At 33.2% G+C, this 18,423-nt stretch overlaps 1 protein-coding gene across 1 annotated transcript; it reads right to left on the minus strand.

The window, feature by feature from the left end:
• Nucleotides 1-8,607: 8,607 nt before the first annotated feature.
• Nucleotides 8,608-16,579, minus strand: Bm10980 (Uncharacterized protein; the record flags this gene model as incomplete). The annotated part of the gene is made up of 21 exons (XM_043073628.1): nucleotides 8,608-8,748; nucleotides 8,918-9,107; nucleotides 9,332-9,434; nucleotides 9,871-10,025; nucleotides 10,196-10,311; nucleotides 10,428-10,512; nucleotides 10,616-10,804; nucleotides 10,925-11,035; nucleotides 11,337-11,518; nucleotides 11,949-12,023; nucleotides 12,155-12,360; nucleotides 12,435-12,641; nucleotides 13,781-13,949; nucleotides 14,146-14,358; nucleotides 14,432-14,570; nucleotides 14,993-15,185; nucleotides 15,257-15,368; nucleotides 15,508-15,715; nucleotides 15,973-16,044; nucleotides 16,139-16,299; nucleotides 16,442-16,579. 21 exons carry the CDS (start codon nucleotides 16,577-16,579, stop codon nucleotides 8,608-8,610), a joined length of 3,165 nt encoding a protein of 1,054 aa, XP_042929562.1.
• Nucleotides 16,580-18,423: the final 1,844 nt, after the last annotated feature.

Consider the following 18,423-nt stretch of genomic DNA (forward strand, 5'->3'; position numbering starts at 1 on the left):
TTGAAACATGCAGTGATTTCTCTCAAACGTTCCATCCGGAGTTTGAGAGTGGGATAGATGTTACATTCATTGTTCCAGTGGTCCTTATTGCAAAATACGCATGGTTTCCTTTCCCCATTTATAGAAATTTTTCCTGGAACCTTTTTTGATTTGATTGTATTATCTCCCTTTGTTTGGTTGATTGTGGCGAAAGCTGACGTTTCGCCTCTAACATTATTTTTGTTTGTTTTCTTCTCCCTTGTGTCTGCTTGACTTCTAGCAACTTCTTCATTTCTTAGAACTAGTTTTGTCAGGTACTGCCGGATATCCTTAACTGACCAACTCGTCGAATCCTCTTTTCAATTGGTATAATTTATCAATTATCCACGCTGGTAGTTTATTTTCAATTGTAATTTCGATGCTTGAATGCTCTAAATTTTCACCTATAGCTTCCAGTTGTCGAAATGTTCTCTCCATGGCTTCTATGGTTGCTTTCCACTCTCGGTCATTTTTTTTGATGGTATTCAACTCGTTGTAGAGTGATTTCTTTATAAGGAAAGGTTTACCATATTTCTCTTTTAGTAAACCTATTATAACATCGTAGTTTTCTGGCGCTATATCATAACCTCTTACAGATAACAAAGCATCTCCTTTAAGACATGATATCAGATAGTTTAACTTTTGAATATCTGGGATGCTTTGCTCATGGACTGCTGCCTTGAAACTACACCAAAATTGCCTCCACAATTTTGGATCCCCACTAAACGTTATTAGTGGTAATTGAGGAAGTTTTATTTCTGCTTGATTTGTGTGAATCATACTATTCTTTGGAAATGATTCTTTGACCTCTTCTTGTTTTAAATGTTGTAGTACCGAGCAATATTCATCAGTATGTATTTTAAGGGTAATAATAGTTTCTCTTGTTCTAGTGATTAAACTTAAAATACCTTGTGGATCGTCAACCATATTGGCGTATTTCGTCTCCTCTTCCTTTCTCCTCGTTGCTATTGTCAAGCTCTGAATATTATCCAGCCAATTTTGATTAGCTGTTTCGAGTAACCCAGCATAATATTCGAGATGTGCGATCTTCTCCTTGACGATTCGCAATTTAATTTCGTATTGATGCTGAAGTTCCCCTCGTGATAGTGTTTGAGACGGGGAGGTCAGATCGAGTTCACTTGCTTCTTTAAGAAGTTCTAGAGTTCTCGACTTCGATAATTCGCTTCCTTTTCTTATACTGTCGGACATGTCCCGGCTCGTGCACCAAAAATTGTAGTGGAAGCAAAAAAATGTTTTTGGAAACAAACCTTTATGATTTGGTTAAATTGTTATTCGGGGGAGAAGTTTGATGTCAGGGAGATGTGTTGGATGCCAGCTAAATATTTGGGCAACAATTGAATAAACTGATTTAATTGACAATAGTATGGTTATAAATCTACATTGATGTTAGACAATGATCGAAACAAAGGAGAGGAGGTGCTTGCATGGGCACCAGTTGCTAATAAAGAGCTTATTAGATAACCGCATGATTATGATAGCTAACAAAGAACAATGTAGATATCCTCATGATTGTAAGGATTGCTAACAAAGAACGATGTAAATTGTTTCAATATGTAGAAGCATAAATTTGGAAACAAAGAGTCCGAAGTATAAGCATTATTTGCGGAAATTACGTAGATATCTTTACTACAATTTGCAACTCATATTTTTAGATCGCGATATTAAAATCCGCGACAAGTCCTATAAGTCTTTCATATACATCACCACCCTATGGTGCTCTTGGTATAGTATTTTTCCATACCGTACCCTTTGTCGCCAAAAAATTAGCGTTTTCTTCCATAATGGTTTTGAATACCAGTTGAAATTGGCTTACATTATCGCTTAATATTAATTTTGGATATCCACGTCGAGCGATAAATCTTCTTAAAACATGTAAAAAATTCTCGGTAGATAAATTCTTCGCCATTTCTAGATGCACCGCTCTGGTAGTGAAGCACGTAAAAAGTGCTATCCATCTTTTGACTAGACCAGTATTAGATTTGACTGAAAGAGGACCCATATAATCTAGGCCGACTTGTTCGAAGGTTCTGGATCGTTTTACTCGTGTTTCTGGTAACTTGGTATTGCTGGCAGTTTAAACGGTTTAGCTTTCCAACGAATGCAATAACAGCATAGGTTTATGATTCGTTTTACAGCAGTTCTTCCTTTCGGTATCCAATATTTTCGACTTAATTCAGATAACGTATGTGCAATACCTGCGTGATATAATTCATTATGCTTGTGTAAAATAATAAGATCAGTAATATAATTATGGTTTGGTAAATATATGAGATATTTGCTTTCGTCCGTTAATTCTGAATTTTCCAGTCGGTCCATTAATTTCCATAAATTATCACTTTCATCTAGGTATAGATTCCATTTTTCCTTTTCGTCCTCCGTTAGCATCTGTGATTGGGCCTGTTTGATCAGCATGGTCTCTGCTATATCGTAATCAACTTTAGTCATATATTTCTTTTTTACGGATAATGGTTCTAGCCACACTAATTTCTTTTTGCAGGTTTGTTTAATAAATCTAAAAGTCCAAACAGTTACTCGAATTGGTTTTGTCCAACTGCTGAAGCGACATTCGTCAATAAATTCAATTGTATCCCTTTTAAAGTTTGGGTTATCTTTGTCAAATTCAAAGCAATAGCTTCTGCAAATTCATCGTTTCCTGAATAGTGAAGTTTACACTTTGGCCATTCAGATTTCTTGAGTTCCAATCATCGAGGTCCTTTCCACCATTGTTTACAATTTTGGAGTTTAAGTGGTGATACTCCTTTGGTGGCTATATCTGCTGGATTTTGATCACTTGGTATGTATTTTAATTCGAAGTTAGATTTCCGTATTTCTTCGATGCGATTTTGTACAAATCTGGGAAGCAGCTTTGTATAGTTCTGGATCCAGTAAAGAACACATTTTGAATCTGTCCACAAAGTAACTTGATTATTTTCAAGATTTAATTGTTTCAATACGAATTGAGCTGCTCTTACTCCAATTAGTACAGATAATAATTCAAGTCTAGGAATTGACATACCTTTAATTGGAGCAATTCGAGATTTAGCATAAATTAAGAATGAATTCGAATATGTGTCTTGATATTTATGATTGAGAATATAAATAACTGCAGAATAGGCAACTTTCGAAGCGTCAGTAAATATATGGAATTCTGTTAATTGTGAAGTTTCCATTACAAATCTTGGCAGCTCTATTATATTTGTTGGCCATTCTTTGATGAGATTTATCCACTGTTGTTCGTCTTGTTTGTTTAAAGATTGATCCCATGAAATATTTTCTTTCCATAAGTTGTATGAATAATTTAAGTTTGATCATCATAGGAACGAGAAGACCCAATGGATCGTATTGAGAGGCTATGAATTGTAGGATAGTCCTCTTTGTTAAACCATGGTTTCAGTGCCACACGGATAATATCTCGTTCGTGGTTCCATTTAAGACCAAGAAAATTTTCCTGGTTTGTTTGGCTTAGGTCGCATTCAGGTATTCTTTCATTAAATTCTTCGTCATTTGAAAGAAATTCTCTTATGTTCATCGATGCTTCACCAAAAATTTCTTTCGTTCTTTCATATTTATATAAGGCCTCTTCTGTTCCATTAGCTGATATAATAACGTTGTCCACGTATAAGTTCTTTCTTATCTCCCATGCCAATTCACTACCATGATTTTCTAGGTGGTAATTTAATGTTGCTGCTAATAAGAAAGGTGAGGATAATACCCCAAAAGGAACTCTCTTAAATCGGTAACATTTTATATTTTCATTGGTTAGTTCTTTATCAATATCATCTAACCAAAGAAAACGTGTACAATTTCTTTCCTCATTTTGTAGTTCTAGTTGTGAAAATACCTTTTCGATATCAGCGGTTATTACTATTCTCATCATCCGAAAACGTAATATTATTCCAACTAAATCCGGTAACATTACTGGACCTCGATATAGTACTTCATTTAAGCTTTTAAAACCTTTGTGATGTGCTGAGGCATCATATACTGTTCTTAATTTAGTTGTTGATTTACTAGGTGTCGAGAACAAGCTCGAAATTCCACTAGAAATAATCTTTGTACCGAACAATCGAATTTAGCAAAAGGTCAAATTTAAATCAATGTATTTATATTTAAGCAAATCATGTTAATCATTTATTGTAAGTTTTATTGTAATTCAAATTCCTTAATGACTCATAGATGGTAATGTGTTAACAAATTCCCATGCTAATCTGTCATATTATCTAATGCACATCTGTTCCCATCCTTATTTGTTATCTAATTCCGTTTACAAAAACTATCTTTCCCATACCCTTCTTGCTAGCTTCCATTTTATCAATCGCTTTATCTCTCCACCCTCAAATCATCCTATATAAGGGCAATTACCACTCAACCGGGGGCAGTCTTCCCACTCTCCCCATTGCTTAGCTCATCGTCCTCACTAAATTGTCCTACTACTGATTGCTTGTTTGGTTTAATTACCCAAGATTGAGCACTCGACTCAATTGTGCAAGTAAACCAACCCAATTCAAACCATTCACAACACTAGGAGTTAATACTTCATGATGTGGTAAGTAATGAATAACGCCTACTTCATCCGTTGGAGGTACTTCTTCAATTATACCCGAATGTAGTTTCTCCATAAGTATTTGATGATATGAATGGAGATTTGAATTATGTTGTAGGCGGTTGATCAAATTCTTCAATCGTCCCAAGCATAATCCATAATTATTGCTTAATTTTTGTTTGGAGTCTTTCCATGGCCAACAAACCTGGTATCTTCCACCCTGCTTGATGATGGTCCGTTTGAAATGCTTTAAAGCTTGATCATCATCATCATCTTGAGGTGATTCTTGGATACCAATCGTCTCTAATTTCCAAAAATTTTCTAGCTCCGAGTTAATATTGGCGTTTGTAGAATATACTACTTCTTTAGGATATAATTCGTTCTTGCAAAGTTTCTTAATATCTCCACTTCCAGCAATCATAGGACCAACTTTTGATTAAACCAACATATGCCCTGATTTTAATTCTTTGATTTCTCGTAGACTAATAAATTTGAAAAAATAGTCAGCTCCAATGAATACGTCAGGTTTTTTCCAATAATTTGTTAAATTTTGAATTTGAAGTTCATTTGATGTCTCCACTACCTGCAGTTCGTTCGTTAGATAATCAATTATATTTGCTTGTAATGGTATGATTTCGCTTCCTGTAGTTAGCACATTTGGTTGTATGCGAGCAGTGGGACATGATTTCGGTTCCTTCATACCAAATGGAGCTTTTCTCATAATTTGAGTTTCTGTTTCGGTTAACTTTAATTGACGTGATAATTTTTTGGAGATGAAGGAGAGTTGTGATCCAATATCAAATAATGCAAGGGCATTTTATTGTAGTTGAGGTTGTAATGGATTGAAGACTTTTATCACCTTGCATAAGTAAAGTTTCTTTTGTCCCTTTGGATCGACTTGGATGCTCTTCATTTCTTTGAGACATTGTATTGTTTAAAGAAAGTGGATTCCTTTTATTATATAAAGCACTATTATGTAAGCTTCTGCAACAAAAACATTGTTTTTTTACATTACAATTCTGTCCTTTGTGACTGTCTCTTTGTCTCTAAGACAAATAAGACATTTCTTTAATACTTTAAGACGATTAAGTCGAGCATTGAGTGTCGTGTAGTTTACGCAATCCCAATGATCTTGATTGCAGAATCTTTTCGTTGTTGTAGTTTTCGAAGTATTTTGATTATCTTTTATTGTCGACAGTGCTGAAGTTCCTCCGGGATTGTATCGTTGTTTTTGTTCCGGTTTGTTAGTTGTAGATTTAATATTGAGTTGAGTGGGTGAATGTTGACAGTTTCTAATCTGTTCATTCACATTAACTAAACTTGTTAAAAAGTTTCTTAGTTTGAGAATTGACCAAGGCATGTCCTTCTTCTTATGTTTATATATTTTATTCAATATCCATAATGGCAACTTGCTCTCGATCAAAATTTCGATATTTGAGTGTTCGAGGCTTTCTCCTAACTGCGTAGTACTCGTTCTATATTTTCAATTGTTCCAATCCATTCTCTTTCATTTCGTTTAATTGATTGGAGTTCGTTGTACAGTAATGTTGTTACTATTGAGTGATCGCCATATTTCTCATTGAGCAGTTTTCTGATGACTTCATAATTCTCTGGAGCTATATCATATCCAGATATTGCTTCTAGAGCCTTTCCTTTAAGACATGAGTACAAGTAATTCAATTTTTGTATTTCTGGAATCGCTTGTGTGTGGACTGCTGCGTTAAAACTGCTCCAAAATTGTCGCCATTGTCTAGGGTCTCCATCGAAAGTAGGGAGCGATAAATGAGGAAGATTTACATTAATATTTGAAGAAGGAGTAAATTTTACCTCTTCTTTTGTTTGTTTGTTCGTCAACGAGTTGCTTTAATTTTTGGTTCCTGGTGCATTGTTAGTGTTATTTCCGCTTCCTTTCCTTCGTGTAATAATTGAAATATTCCTTGATCACCTTCTGTTACTGCTTTGTATTTTTCTTCCTCTTCTTCTCTTCTTTTAATCGTGACGATTTGTTGAGTATATGTGAACCATTTATCGTTGATAGATTCAAGTAGTTACGCATAATTGGATTGTTCGAAGTTTATCTTCTAACACTCTTTTTCTTATTACATAAAAATCTTTTTTTTCTTCTATTGTCATACTTGGTTCTGGAGATTTGATCTCCAGTTGATTTACTTCTTTAATAAGATTGACTAATCTTTCCTTTGCCGGTTGAAAGCTTGAATAATGTGGCTTGACATGTTTCCGGCTCGTGGCACCAATAAATTTTTTTTGTGAAAGGTTTGTCTGGTTGATACTCGAATAATTGTAATACAGCAGTAGATTAATAAATCTTTATTTTTATTTAACGTATTATCAGTAACCTGAACAGTAGAAATAGATCTTATAAAATCGGAAGAAATTTAACTTGGTGATGAGGGACTATAGTCGACAATAATGACAATGATTCCTTTTTGTTTATTAGAATTGAATTTATATGAGTGAGGATTGGGCGTGTCTAGGATAAAAATCACATGTGTGAAGAATTCGAGGTGTTTACAAAGAAAAGATTAAAATGAAAGCTAATTTCAATTTTACATAAAAATCATATGTGTGAAGAATTGGAAGTGTTTACAACGAAGAGATTAAAATGAAAGCTAATTTCAATTTTACAGAAAAATTACATGCATGAAGAATTGGAGGTGTTTACAAAAAGGAGATTAAAATTACATGTGTGAATACCGTAGGATTGTTTATAATTTAAAAAGGAGAGATGATTTATGATACTATGAAATTGGTTAGAAGTTTTCGCGAAATTATAATTCGCGACAGGGACTAATCATTGGTATCACCGAAGCTAATTTAGCGTGATGAATTAATGCTATGGCGATTAACGCATTAGACTGAACTGGGAAAGAAACATGTCTTGAGTTAACTGGACAGATTATGAGCTACAAACCCGATAAAACCAATTAACAGCACATCATTTTAGATTTGTTCAAATTTTACAAGCAGGTGGAAGTGATATAGAGAAAGTAATAAGATCGCATGAAACCACACAATTTATCAGCGTTAGTCGGGGAATAACTCCTCCTATTCTTCAGTACTGATCTAAAAGTCAGCAGGATATTTCTTCATGTTGTAATTGCTATTCTAATAATTCACTTTTTGCCACATCGATGCTTCTCGTCTATCTGAAGGTTGTTTCTATTCTGGAATTCTTCGTCTAAAGATGAATTCAAAGAAAAGCTACTTGCATACGCACATACGAAAATACGACTTCGCAGTTATAAGTCAGCAGTTCATGTTACAAGCTTCATTTTACGATAAAAATGCAAGTCCCAAGACAACCAACAATTGCGCTTTCACCACAGATATAGCTATCTTCTGGGTCGAAGAAAGAAAGAAAAGATCGGACAATGTATGGACGCTATTATTTCAACGCAAAAGGTGGTCCAACACCTACAGTATCACACATGAGACATGGATCACATTATCATCCCAGAAGACTCACAATAACTATAAATAGTCGCTGTGTCCATTCAACGCTTCTTTCGTTCCAGTTTACTTAGAAAATGGATTAATGATGAAGTGTCTTGTTGTTTGTAGTATGTAATGATATGACGTACAATTAAAGGTCGCTCGAGATACATGAGATTAATTGATTAGGAACAGATGAACAATTGATTAGAACAGATCATCATCATCCACATTTCGCGCATTTCGGTAAAATTGGAGAGCCTTAGGAAAAATAGTGTTGGCTCTTGTTAGCGGGAAGGAGGGCAGTGGCCATTTTCCTCAAGAATATTCTCACCTACTGCATTATTTTAATTTTCTAACTGAAACATTACTTACAGTCATTAATGATAATCCATGCTGAAAAGCTAATCGCCTCTTAGGCAATAAGCTATGAGATTTAAATAAGAATTGGAACTTAATAGAAATTATTTGTGTGCTGCTTTTTTCTGAAATATATATATATATGGATAACAACAACAACAACGAATGACCAGTAAGCAAAGAAATCACTGATATTTTGGGGAGAAGGTTGCTTACACCCACTCTCCTCCTTCAACAAAACATCCGGCGATTGACCCTATTTGTTGTACCGGTGGCATAACACGTTCTTGATAACTGTATGGTAAACTTATGAGCTGCTTTGTAACGCATGTAGAACAGCTTGAATCACAAGCCTAAACGTTGTTTGAAGCTTTAAATCTGATTTGTAAGTCAATTTTTGGACGTTATTATAAAACTTATCTATTTACTGTACATGTCCAATTTATTGAGTCGTGCAATCTAATTTAACTGTTGAACACTGTATTGTAAATATCATATTATCTTTATGACATAATAACTCACTTTAAGCGTTATCGTACGTATCCATTTAAATGTAAATAGGTAAAAAATGGCAAGAGCGAGTAATATGTTCAGTAACGCATTGAAGTAAGAATTGGGTGTTGCGGGGTGTTCCAGGTCATTTAAATGGTTGATATAAGAGGTTGCCGCATAGCAGTCTGATGAATACAGTACTGCTATTAATAGTAACCACCTGAAATACAGATTCATTTTCTGAATTTCAAAGAATTTGTTGATACATGGGAAAATACATAACCAAGATTTCTCCTCCAGATACAATATTTACCTGAGGAGTCGTAAACCTGAATTAATTTCAAAGATCCAAATCTAAATCTAATTCTACTTTGAGATGGAATATAACTTTTCAAAACCATAAAGCTTCGTCATACTGGATAACTTAAAAGTAAATTTCCTCACAAAAGTTGTATAGTTGCAGCGTTTGCCATTTTGTTCAATTCAGCAGATGCAGTCGCATTTCTAATTTTTGTGTTTTCTTTAGAACTTTTGTTGTCCAGATATTCTGAAACGACTCTTTAAGATTGTTTAATTCTATCAATATAATACGAAAATAGTACAGCCAATGAACTCCCAAAACAATTTAAATATCTGTGTGTCTGAGCCAATGACCAGTTGTTACTAAAAATCGGTAAGATACACGGAAGTTTTAATTGTGTTAGAAATACTCTTCCACGAGTTGTTAAATTAAACAAAATGATTTAAAATTGCGACCCTCTCCCGAGAAAGTTTAATGACGATTGCTTTAGTGTGGTTTCGTGCATTCAGCAACGGAAGCACAATATTTTATGATTTGCAGCAATAATTAGTACTTGCAAAAAAGTCTGATTTGCAATAAAACTGCACATTAATGCTACATGTGCCGTAAAGGATATCGCAATTTCAGTACGGAAGGTTTGTAAACTTTGATTATAATTAAATTTTATCATTAATAGACTAACGTTGAGATATAGATTCAACAGATATGCGCCTAGCTGTGATAAGTAGACGTAAGATGACAACAATAATCGCCAATATAAGAATGGAACAAATAAGCAGGGGTGCATAAACGGCATACGCGAATACTTCACTATGCATCTTTGAAGAATGAAAGTAGCTATAAATTTAAAATTTCACAACCCGAACTTCAATTTTAGCCAATTTTTAATGACAGATTGAACTAAGCAGAACAACAGCTTTAATCCTTGGTCATTTTCGAAATCAAGTCCAAAGAATCTAAAAAGTAAAATGTTATAAACTGATTTTTCAAAACACTTTGAATCTTACAATTTTGGTGATCCGTCGTATGATAAGGTACCAGTAGCCAACACAATTGACATGGCAATCAGTGGAATACCGTAAGCGATGAAGTACATTTCCATAATTGCTCCATATAATGCTACCTACAATAGCCACTTTTCCATGATCTGGACGTTTTAAATACTAAAAATGCTGCAAGCTTCTTTCACCATAAACTAATTTCGTAAAATGAATATTGTAAAATGTAAAATGAGTACACCTTTTCAACTTCTGCGTGTACTTTCTCATCACTTTTGCTTCGACTGTAATCTCGTACTATTCTTCTAAGTTTCTCTTGTAGCAATCTAAAACTTGAATTTCATTCAATTTTTAATTATTAGATTGTAACTGAATTGCATATGAAACTTATCATTAAAAACTCTTGCCTAATTACTATTTATTTAATACCTAAAAGCTTGCATAATCCAGAAGTAAACAGCAAGAAAAAAGAAATATTGAACGATAATGACTGCTCGACATGTGTGCGGATCAAAAATTTCGTTGTGAATAAACGAATGTAATACGCACAGTACAAATATACAAATACACATATTAACAACCACTTGTTGACTCCTTTGTGAACGACAGTTAGACGCACTGAAATTTATTTGGAAATAATTTCAGGACCAAAAACTTAATTGAACTTTTACCATTTCATTAACAACTATTAAGAAAGCAGTAAAAGCAAACTAGAAATAAAAAAAAAAGAATAGAAACCAAAATAAGTACACGTTGATAGTAACGGTCAAAAGCATTATTGAAGCCAAAAAACCGGATGATGCACATATATACCATGTTAATTTCATTGGTTTTCTTGTTGAGATAATTCTAAAAATAGGTTGAATTCTGCACTTTTTTGCATTTTTAATCTTAAATAATAATTTATTTTAGCAACTGTACCGTTACAACAGTATTGCAGTCTTCTTGAAAATCTTTGAAAATGAAAATCTAAAAATCACTTGATCATTAAAGTATGTTTCTTGTTGAAGACTGTAATATTTTTCCTCATTAGTTAAGTAATTCTGTCACTATATATTAAGAAAGCAACAAAAACAAATAACACTAATAAAAACAGAAAATTAGTAAAATACCTCCTAAACTTTATAATTAAATGATTTATTGGACTTACAGTTCTTCATATGACGTATTTTGCATAGCTGCAAAATATTTGATGTTTTCATCTACATTCTTGATAAAGAACATTCGGGAACAAGTAAACAGAATATTGTTTGGTTCCACTTTTCGCAGTAAACAATTTGTCTCTTTGGTTAGTTTCCATCCCTCTTCATCATCCCATACACCCAACTGAATCTGAAAGATAGTGAAGCCGAAAAGTTACAGTTTAGCCTCCTTATATCCAGATACAACAAGAACTCTTCTCATTTCACTGCCTTATGACAACCTTGTAATATAAACCAAAACAGCATTCAAGAATTACCGGAAGAATTTCATAGTTATTTTACATATTAATAAATTAGTCTGTCACTTGGAAAGTAGTGTCAGTCTTTTTGTCTATTTGCATTATTATTATTTTCATCACCGATGTACACTTCATGGCACGCTTATATCAAAAATTTACATCGAAAAAAATTTTTTTTTTGAATTCCAGTAATATTCCCATTTCTGTAATAAATTCCTTAGATGAACTCCAAAATGACATTGACATTTTACTACTCATATCTTCTAATATTTTCATAGTATTCCATGAATATTTTTTAATTATTGGAAGAATAAAGCATACCTCATTTGCCGTCTTATTTGTTTGATAATTGATTAAAAATCCATAAAAATCATCATTCTTCCTGGCCTCTGCTGCCTAAAAACAGAAGTATCAAAATTCATCCAAATACAATATATTTACTATAAAATTGACAAAACGTTGGATTTTGAATAACGAATCAAAACAATCTCTATTGAATTAACTTTTTATGACACAAGTTATGTAACCTCGTCAACAATATTGCTTGATTTTGAAGACCTGATAGGAATGTGTTTCATGGCGACACCATATACTTCACTCATGACAGTCCATCTCCCATCTGAGGTATGTTTACTTTCAAAAATTTTTGAATTGGATAGCCATAATACTCGAACAATGGTTAATGATGGAAACTGATCAATTGTGTGACGAGGAATGCGAAGTGATGCTCCACCTATAAATTAGTAATTTCAATTTTACTCCGAATCTAAAGCTGTTGTAAATCTAAGTCGAACTGATAATCTTAACCTGTTTTCGGTAATAGCTCAACGAACTGCTGTTCACGACATGAAAATTTCGAACCATCATGTAAGGTTAAGAAACCACCCTTCATAATTTCAGCCGGCGTACCATCATAACCTTTAGCAAACAAATGTTGACATATTGCTAAATTATCTTCCTGGATAACTTTATCACCAAGGAGTAGATGCTGCAGGTGCTGGCGCATTAGTTTACCTGAACTGTTTTAAAATCTTAGAAGCATTTTCAAATATATTTTCATTCACACTTTGGAACTCATAACTCATTAAACATCAAGGAAAGCTTTTAACTCTGATTTGCTATAAATCTAGAAAGTTGGACATAAGTGATTTCCCAAAAATGAGTATTTGTAGGATGTTCTAGTGATCATCGAATGACCCATCCTTAACAAACTGGACCTCATTCGACATATAAAAATTTCTGTATATCATTATGCAGAATTTGTAAAATATTAATTTGACCTAAATTTTTTGCTTCTACAATAGCTCTTATTTCATTCTTCCCACTACTTATAAGCAAAGTTTTTGCGAATTCGATTTTTATGGCATCTAAATCCAAAAATGACCTAACTACTTTAATCGTCGCTAAAAAATAACATGTATTGATGATAATAATATCTTTTAGGAGGGGAAAGACATCGGTTGATAATTTTTCAGTAATTCCAGTAATTTAATATTATAAGTGGTCCGAGCTTGCAGCAACGAAGCGGAAAAAGACAGCTGATTTCGACAATTTCACTCATTAGTAAATGGTTTTCTTTTGGCTAAGGAGTCGTCATCGAGTACTGTAGTTTAAATATGTACTGAATAGTATAGCGTTCTTTCATTCATTATGCTTGTATTGTTTGGTGATTTTGAAAAATGGGACTGTGTTTCACTCCAGTGATTACTCGACTTGATTTTTTTTTTTAAAAAAAGTGTAGAAAAAAAATTGCGGAATTGAAACAGAAGCTTTTAAGAGCCAGTAACAGTAAGTATGTATGTATTTTTTAAGAGAGAGTAACATAAGAACAGTAAAGTTGCTATGAATTAATTTACTTTGGAAATGGCGGAATATTTATCAAATAAGGAAACTAGGCCGTATTTCCTATTCCACAAAAGTATCTTGTGTTCCAAAATTCGAAACAGAAGAGAAGAGAGATAAAGAAGAGATTTACTGATTAAATAGTTTATAAAAATTTCATAAATTCCATTTTTTATGAAAATCTAAAGCTTAAGTGGGTAGTTTTTCATCACTATTTTCTTAGGACTTTATATTCAAATCCAAAAAAAAAAAAAACTTTAACTTAGCTATTTTAAATTTTTGCAAATTAACAGCAAAAGTGCAACTATCACCGTTAAGCTCAGTGCGAGCAAATTCAGACTGTAAAACAAAATTCAATGCAGCTAGCATTTGTCGACTGGATAAACCTGTTGCATTACCAATCAGCCAACCAACAAGACGAGTTTCATAGGCGGACATTTCGAATGGCCGCCTCGTTATTCGAAGTAATTCGTCCATATACTGGAAAACATAAAGATTGTGCATTCTTCTGTAGAATGTTTAGATCTTTGACAAGGCAAAGTAGATAATTCATTAAAGCCTTAACGAAGACATTTTTGGTTGCTTGTTCAAATTTCATTCTTTGCAACAACATCCTTCAAGTATTTTCTCATCATTATTACTCAAAAATTATAAGGTAGACAGAAACTATACGTACCTGAGACGTTCGTTTATGTTGTAATAAAGTTAGGAAATATTTAATTAGCGGAGAAGTGTAGGCACATCGACTTGTGTCTGGTGTTTCCCATTTACCGTGCTTACATCGCCGATATGCTTTCGCATTTGTCGGACCGTTGGGACATTTTGCCGTAACTAATCCTTGCTTAGAAACTGCCCAAATTATTTCGCCTTTTTCATCTGCTTGCCATTCCTGAAAACTTTAATGTTTAAAAATCTAAAGTCTCGAAAATTGTATTTTCAACTACTCATAACTGGAAAAATACCTGTACACAGTGAACAGTGTTAACTAACACTGGTGTCATACGTACTGTATTTCTTAACGCCGATCGATCCTGTTCCACGTAGCAGGTCCAATCACCTTCGTCTTCCCATGTTACCGGATTCAAACAGAGTTTCAGATATCTGAAATTTTAGAACCAATTAGTTTTGAAGGAAAAAATTTTAATAAATGGAATTTCTGCACTTTTAATGCATGTCAAATAAAATGATGCATTTTGAAAAACTTTCATAAACAATCTCAGTTTGAAGAGAGGATTCAGTTTCTAAAATACTTCTCTCCCACTCCATCAGAATAGTCGAATTTTTGTACTTTGTTGCAGCTATTTTTTAGGCTTTCTAATTTAAGGATAAAGAATTTTTTGTAATAACTACCGATATGCATGTCAATTATTTCTAAAATGATGTTGGAACTAGAAGAGAAAGTTTAAAGTAATCAAAGGAAGAATAGGCGGATGGTCTGGCAAATTGAAAATATTTCTAATTTTCTATATAATATTTCACTCTATCGCACGAATTTTTCGCATATATACTATAAAGTTACATACAGAAATTCACTATCATTATAATGCATGGTGAATAAACGTGAAGAATCAACCAAGGGAACGTTATTTTTCAGCCATTCCATCCGCACGTCGTTAGCTTTAGATACTTTGCATGTGATGTTCTTTTCATCACCCGGATACACGACTATTGATCGTGTAGTAGGCTCCAAATCGAACACAGCTGGATTAAAGTTGCCTAAAACTTTTTATTACAGGATAGAGTTTTTTCCGCTCTTTAATTTTAAAATGTTTTGGTCACAAATCTACCTTTCCCACAACTTCTTTTTAATGCTTTCGCATTCAACCCTGCAACTTGCATTCCGCGCAATGAGTGAGGAAATATGCACACCGTCCGATTTGAAACTTGCACTTGATGATCCTGAAATTAAACAGTATTTACTGTCGCAAATGTTCATTGGAATTTAAAGAAATCGTTTCACAAACTTTAGCGTCATATGCAATTTTCTTTAAATTAGGTCTGAAATAAAGCGGATGAGAGAAGAGATTTTTTGCTCAACCTTAATCAAGCGAAGCAAGTCGACTATTTGACAGTCACATGATAGTTGATTCGACATAATACTTATTTTACGAAGTTTGCTAAGCGATGCAAAAGTCCCATCCGGAAACGAAGAGAGCGGATTTGAATCCAAATCCAGCTCCTCTAAGGATTCCAACTCAACAAATGATAGGCGATCAAGTGCATGTAATTGGTTGTCATTCAGTAAGCTGAAGAAAAATTAACTTATTATTATTATATAAGAGACTTTAGACCTTTTTTCCGATGATAAGTTAATTTATGATAACTAATACTGGAATTAATGAAATAATTCCTTTGAGGTTAATAATGACCTGACAATTTCCTATGGGTTTAAGTTTTAATCATAACTTATCCTAATCATAACTCGAAATACAAGACATTCAGGAATATAATATAATTATAAAAAATAGAAAACGCAGTTTGGTAGGTACTTCGTAGCACTCACAGAATTTTAAGATTTGATAAAGTTTTGAAGGCACCAGGAGATATGAACATGACTGCATTGTGAGATATATCCCTGAAAAAGTGATTTTTCTTGTGGTATTTAAAAATAAAGGAATTATTTAAAAGTTTTTCCATGCAAATGAAGATTCAAACAATTTGAAACTTACAATATTTCAAGGGTTTCTGGATGTCTTAATGATGAAAAAGAACTGGAATTGATTGATCTGAAAGCGTTCCCACTCAAATTCAACAAGTATACCTGACCTCCAATAGTGCTTGGATAAAATTCGGAGGTAGGTGCTTTCAGTTGTGCAGTTTGCGCAATTTTCTGGAACAATCAGACAAAATATTTGTGTTAAAGAACTTTTATAATTCAAATTTAACTATTTTCTTCTCATTCTTTTCATTTCTCATTTTTTATAATAATACAATAAGCTATTTATGAAGGGAAAAGTGCAAAGAAGACTTACGTCAAGATTCAGTCCAGAACAGTCTACTATAGCGGTATCTACTAAATAAGAACACCGAGTCCAGTTACAATGTATCAGTACTGTAAGCTCAAAAGCGCAAATGGCAAAAAGACAAGTGAACTTGTTGAATCTTTTCATCTGAATCTTTCAGTAGTTGAATTACGATAATTCTGGAAAAAGAAATAAAAGACATAAAGAACTTCTGAAAGTTGCAAACATAGCTGATAGCATACTTGACGAAATAAATGGAGTGTAATTACTTTTAAAACGGGGAAACTTAAGCTTTCTTACATGGCAACAAATATCATCCAAGCTCAAACTTTCCTACTTATAAGTTATTATTGTTGTTAAAGTTTTTGCTTGCTTTGAATTTATAAACTGGTAGCGAACAAAAGTGAAACATGTTAGTAAAGGTTTACTTAATATTTTCATTAAAAAAGCAGCCAAATTTGGTAATTAATTAATGAAGAAAGATGGATGCCAGGAAAAAGATATCTACAACACAAAGTAATCGTTCTAATCCTTCAGTGATTGAATGACTTGAAAAATTTATGATTTTTGATAATATTGAACAAATTTTGAGTTGAAAAAGTCATTCAATGTTTGATCAAATTAAAATATACAGATAAATGAACAATAAAAAAAGTACGCAGACCGACAGGCTAATATAATTTGCGCATGAGAGATTGGAATCAGGAGAATTTGTGCTGTAAAGCTACAGATGAGCTGTTGCGTCTTTCAACGTTCACTGTAACTGGTACGCCAAACATCGCTGCTGTAAAAAAAGCTTTGTCAGATAAAGAAGTGCTCCAAAATGGCAACATTTCTGCGGAGGGATAGTATCATTTGCATAAATCATTGCACTTTTGGGTTGAGTGGCGCACATTAAGGAAGAAAATTCACCCATCAGTTCAAGAAAAGCAAAAAGAGGACTAAAATGCCAGCTTCAAAAAAGAATTCTACTTTTTTCCATAATCAAATTACTCCATTCCCCCTTCGTTGTTCGTCCTTTGTGTTTTGGTTCTGATGAATATTTTGCCTCTTTCGTTGAAACACTTTCTCAACCGAAACACCTCCCAACGCTATTGAAAATAAATTTTTAATAAGTTTTTTAAATTTCCACACTTGATGGTATTGATCTCAACCGTTGTCTTCAGACTACATTTTAATTTTTAGATTTTGAATTTTCTATTTGATTCTCTTTTTGATCCACTTCTAATGGATCCGCTTTGTACATATTGGAAAATTATTATCATCTCAGTTAAAGATAAATTTCTACAAAATTGTATCTAAAAATCCAATCACGTGTGCTAGCCGATAAATTCAATTAAAATCGGCAATTTCCTGGGATTTTTAATTGATGAGCTGCGTCTTTTTTTCTTTAATTGATCCAAAATGGGTAGCCTTCTAAAATTAATGATTAATTGAATTTATCGGCCAACACATATGAATTTATTAATTAAAAAGAATTCGAAGGATTTATTAATTAAAAAGTTAAAAAAAAAAATGACACGAGTCGCTGGCTCACATAACCTATATAACCATAGGGATCCAGTTTTTTTTTTTTTCTGAGGGATAACAAAGACGAATAGAACCATTAATCCAGACATTTCTCAAAACACAAAGCCATCTTTGTCTGGTACCCATTAATTTTAGAAGACTATCCATTGGATTAATTAAAGAAAAAAAGACGCAACTTTGCTCATTAATTAAAAATTCCAGGAAATTGCCAATTTTAATTAATTGATTTTATCGGCTAATTTCTTTTATCGTGTTTGAAATAATTCCTCACACAGTAACCGAAATTGCAGAGATAATGTTGAAAATTGTAGACTACTTTCATCTCACTAAGTCGAACAAATTCGCAGCAATATTCGTGTCAAAATAAAAAACACTTCCTTTGCATGCATTGAAATTTAAAATATCTCACCACTCTTAATATGCATTGCGTTCAATATTCTTTTACTTGGATAAGTTCATAT

Source organism: Brugia malayi (assembly GCF_000002995.4).
Source record: "Brugia malayi strain FR3 genome assembly, contig: Bm_v4_ChrX_scaffold_001, whole genome shotgun sequence".
Lineage (NCBI taxonomy): Eukaryota > Metazoa > Nematoda > Chromadorea > Rhabditida > Onchocercidae > Brugia > Brugia malayi.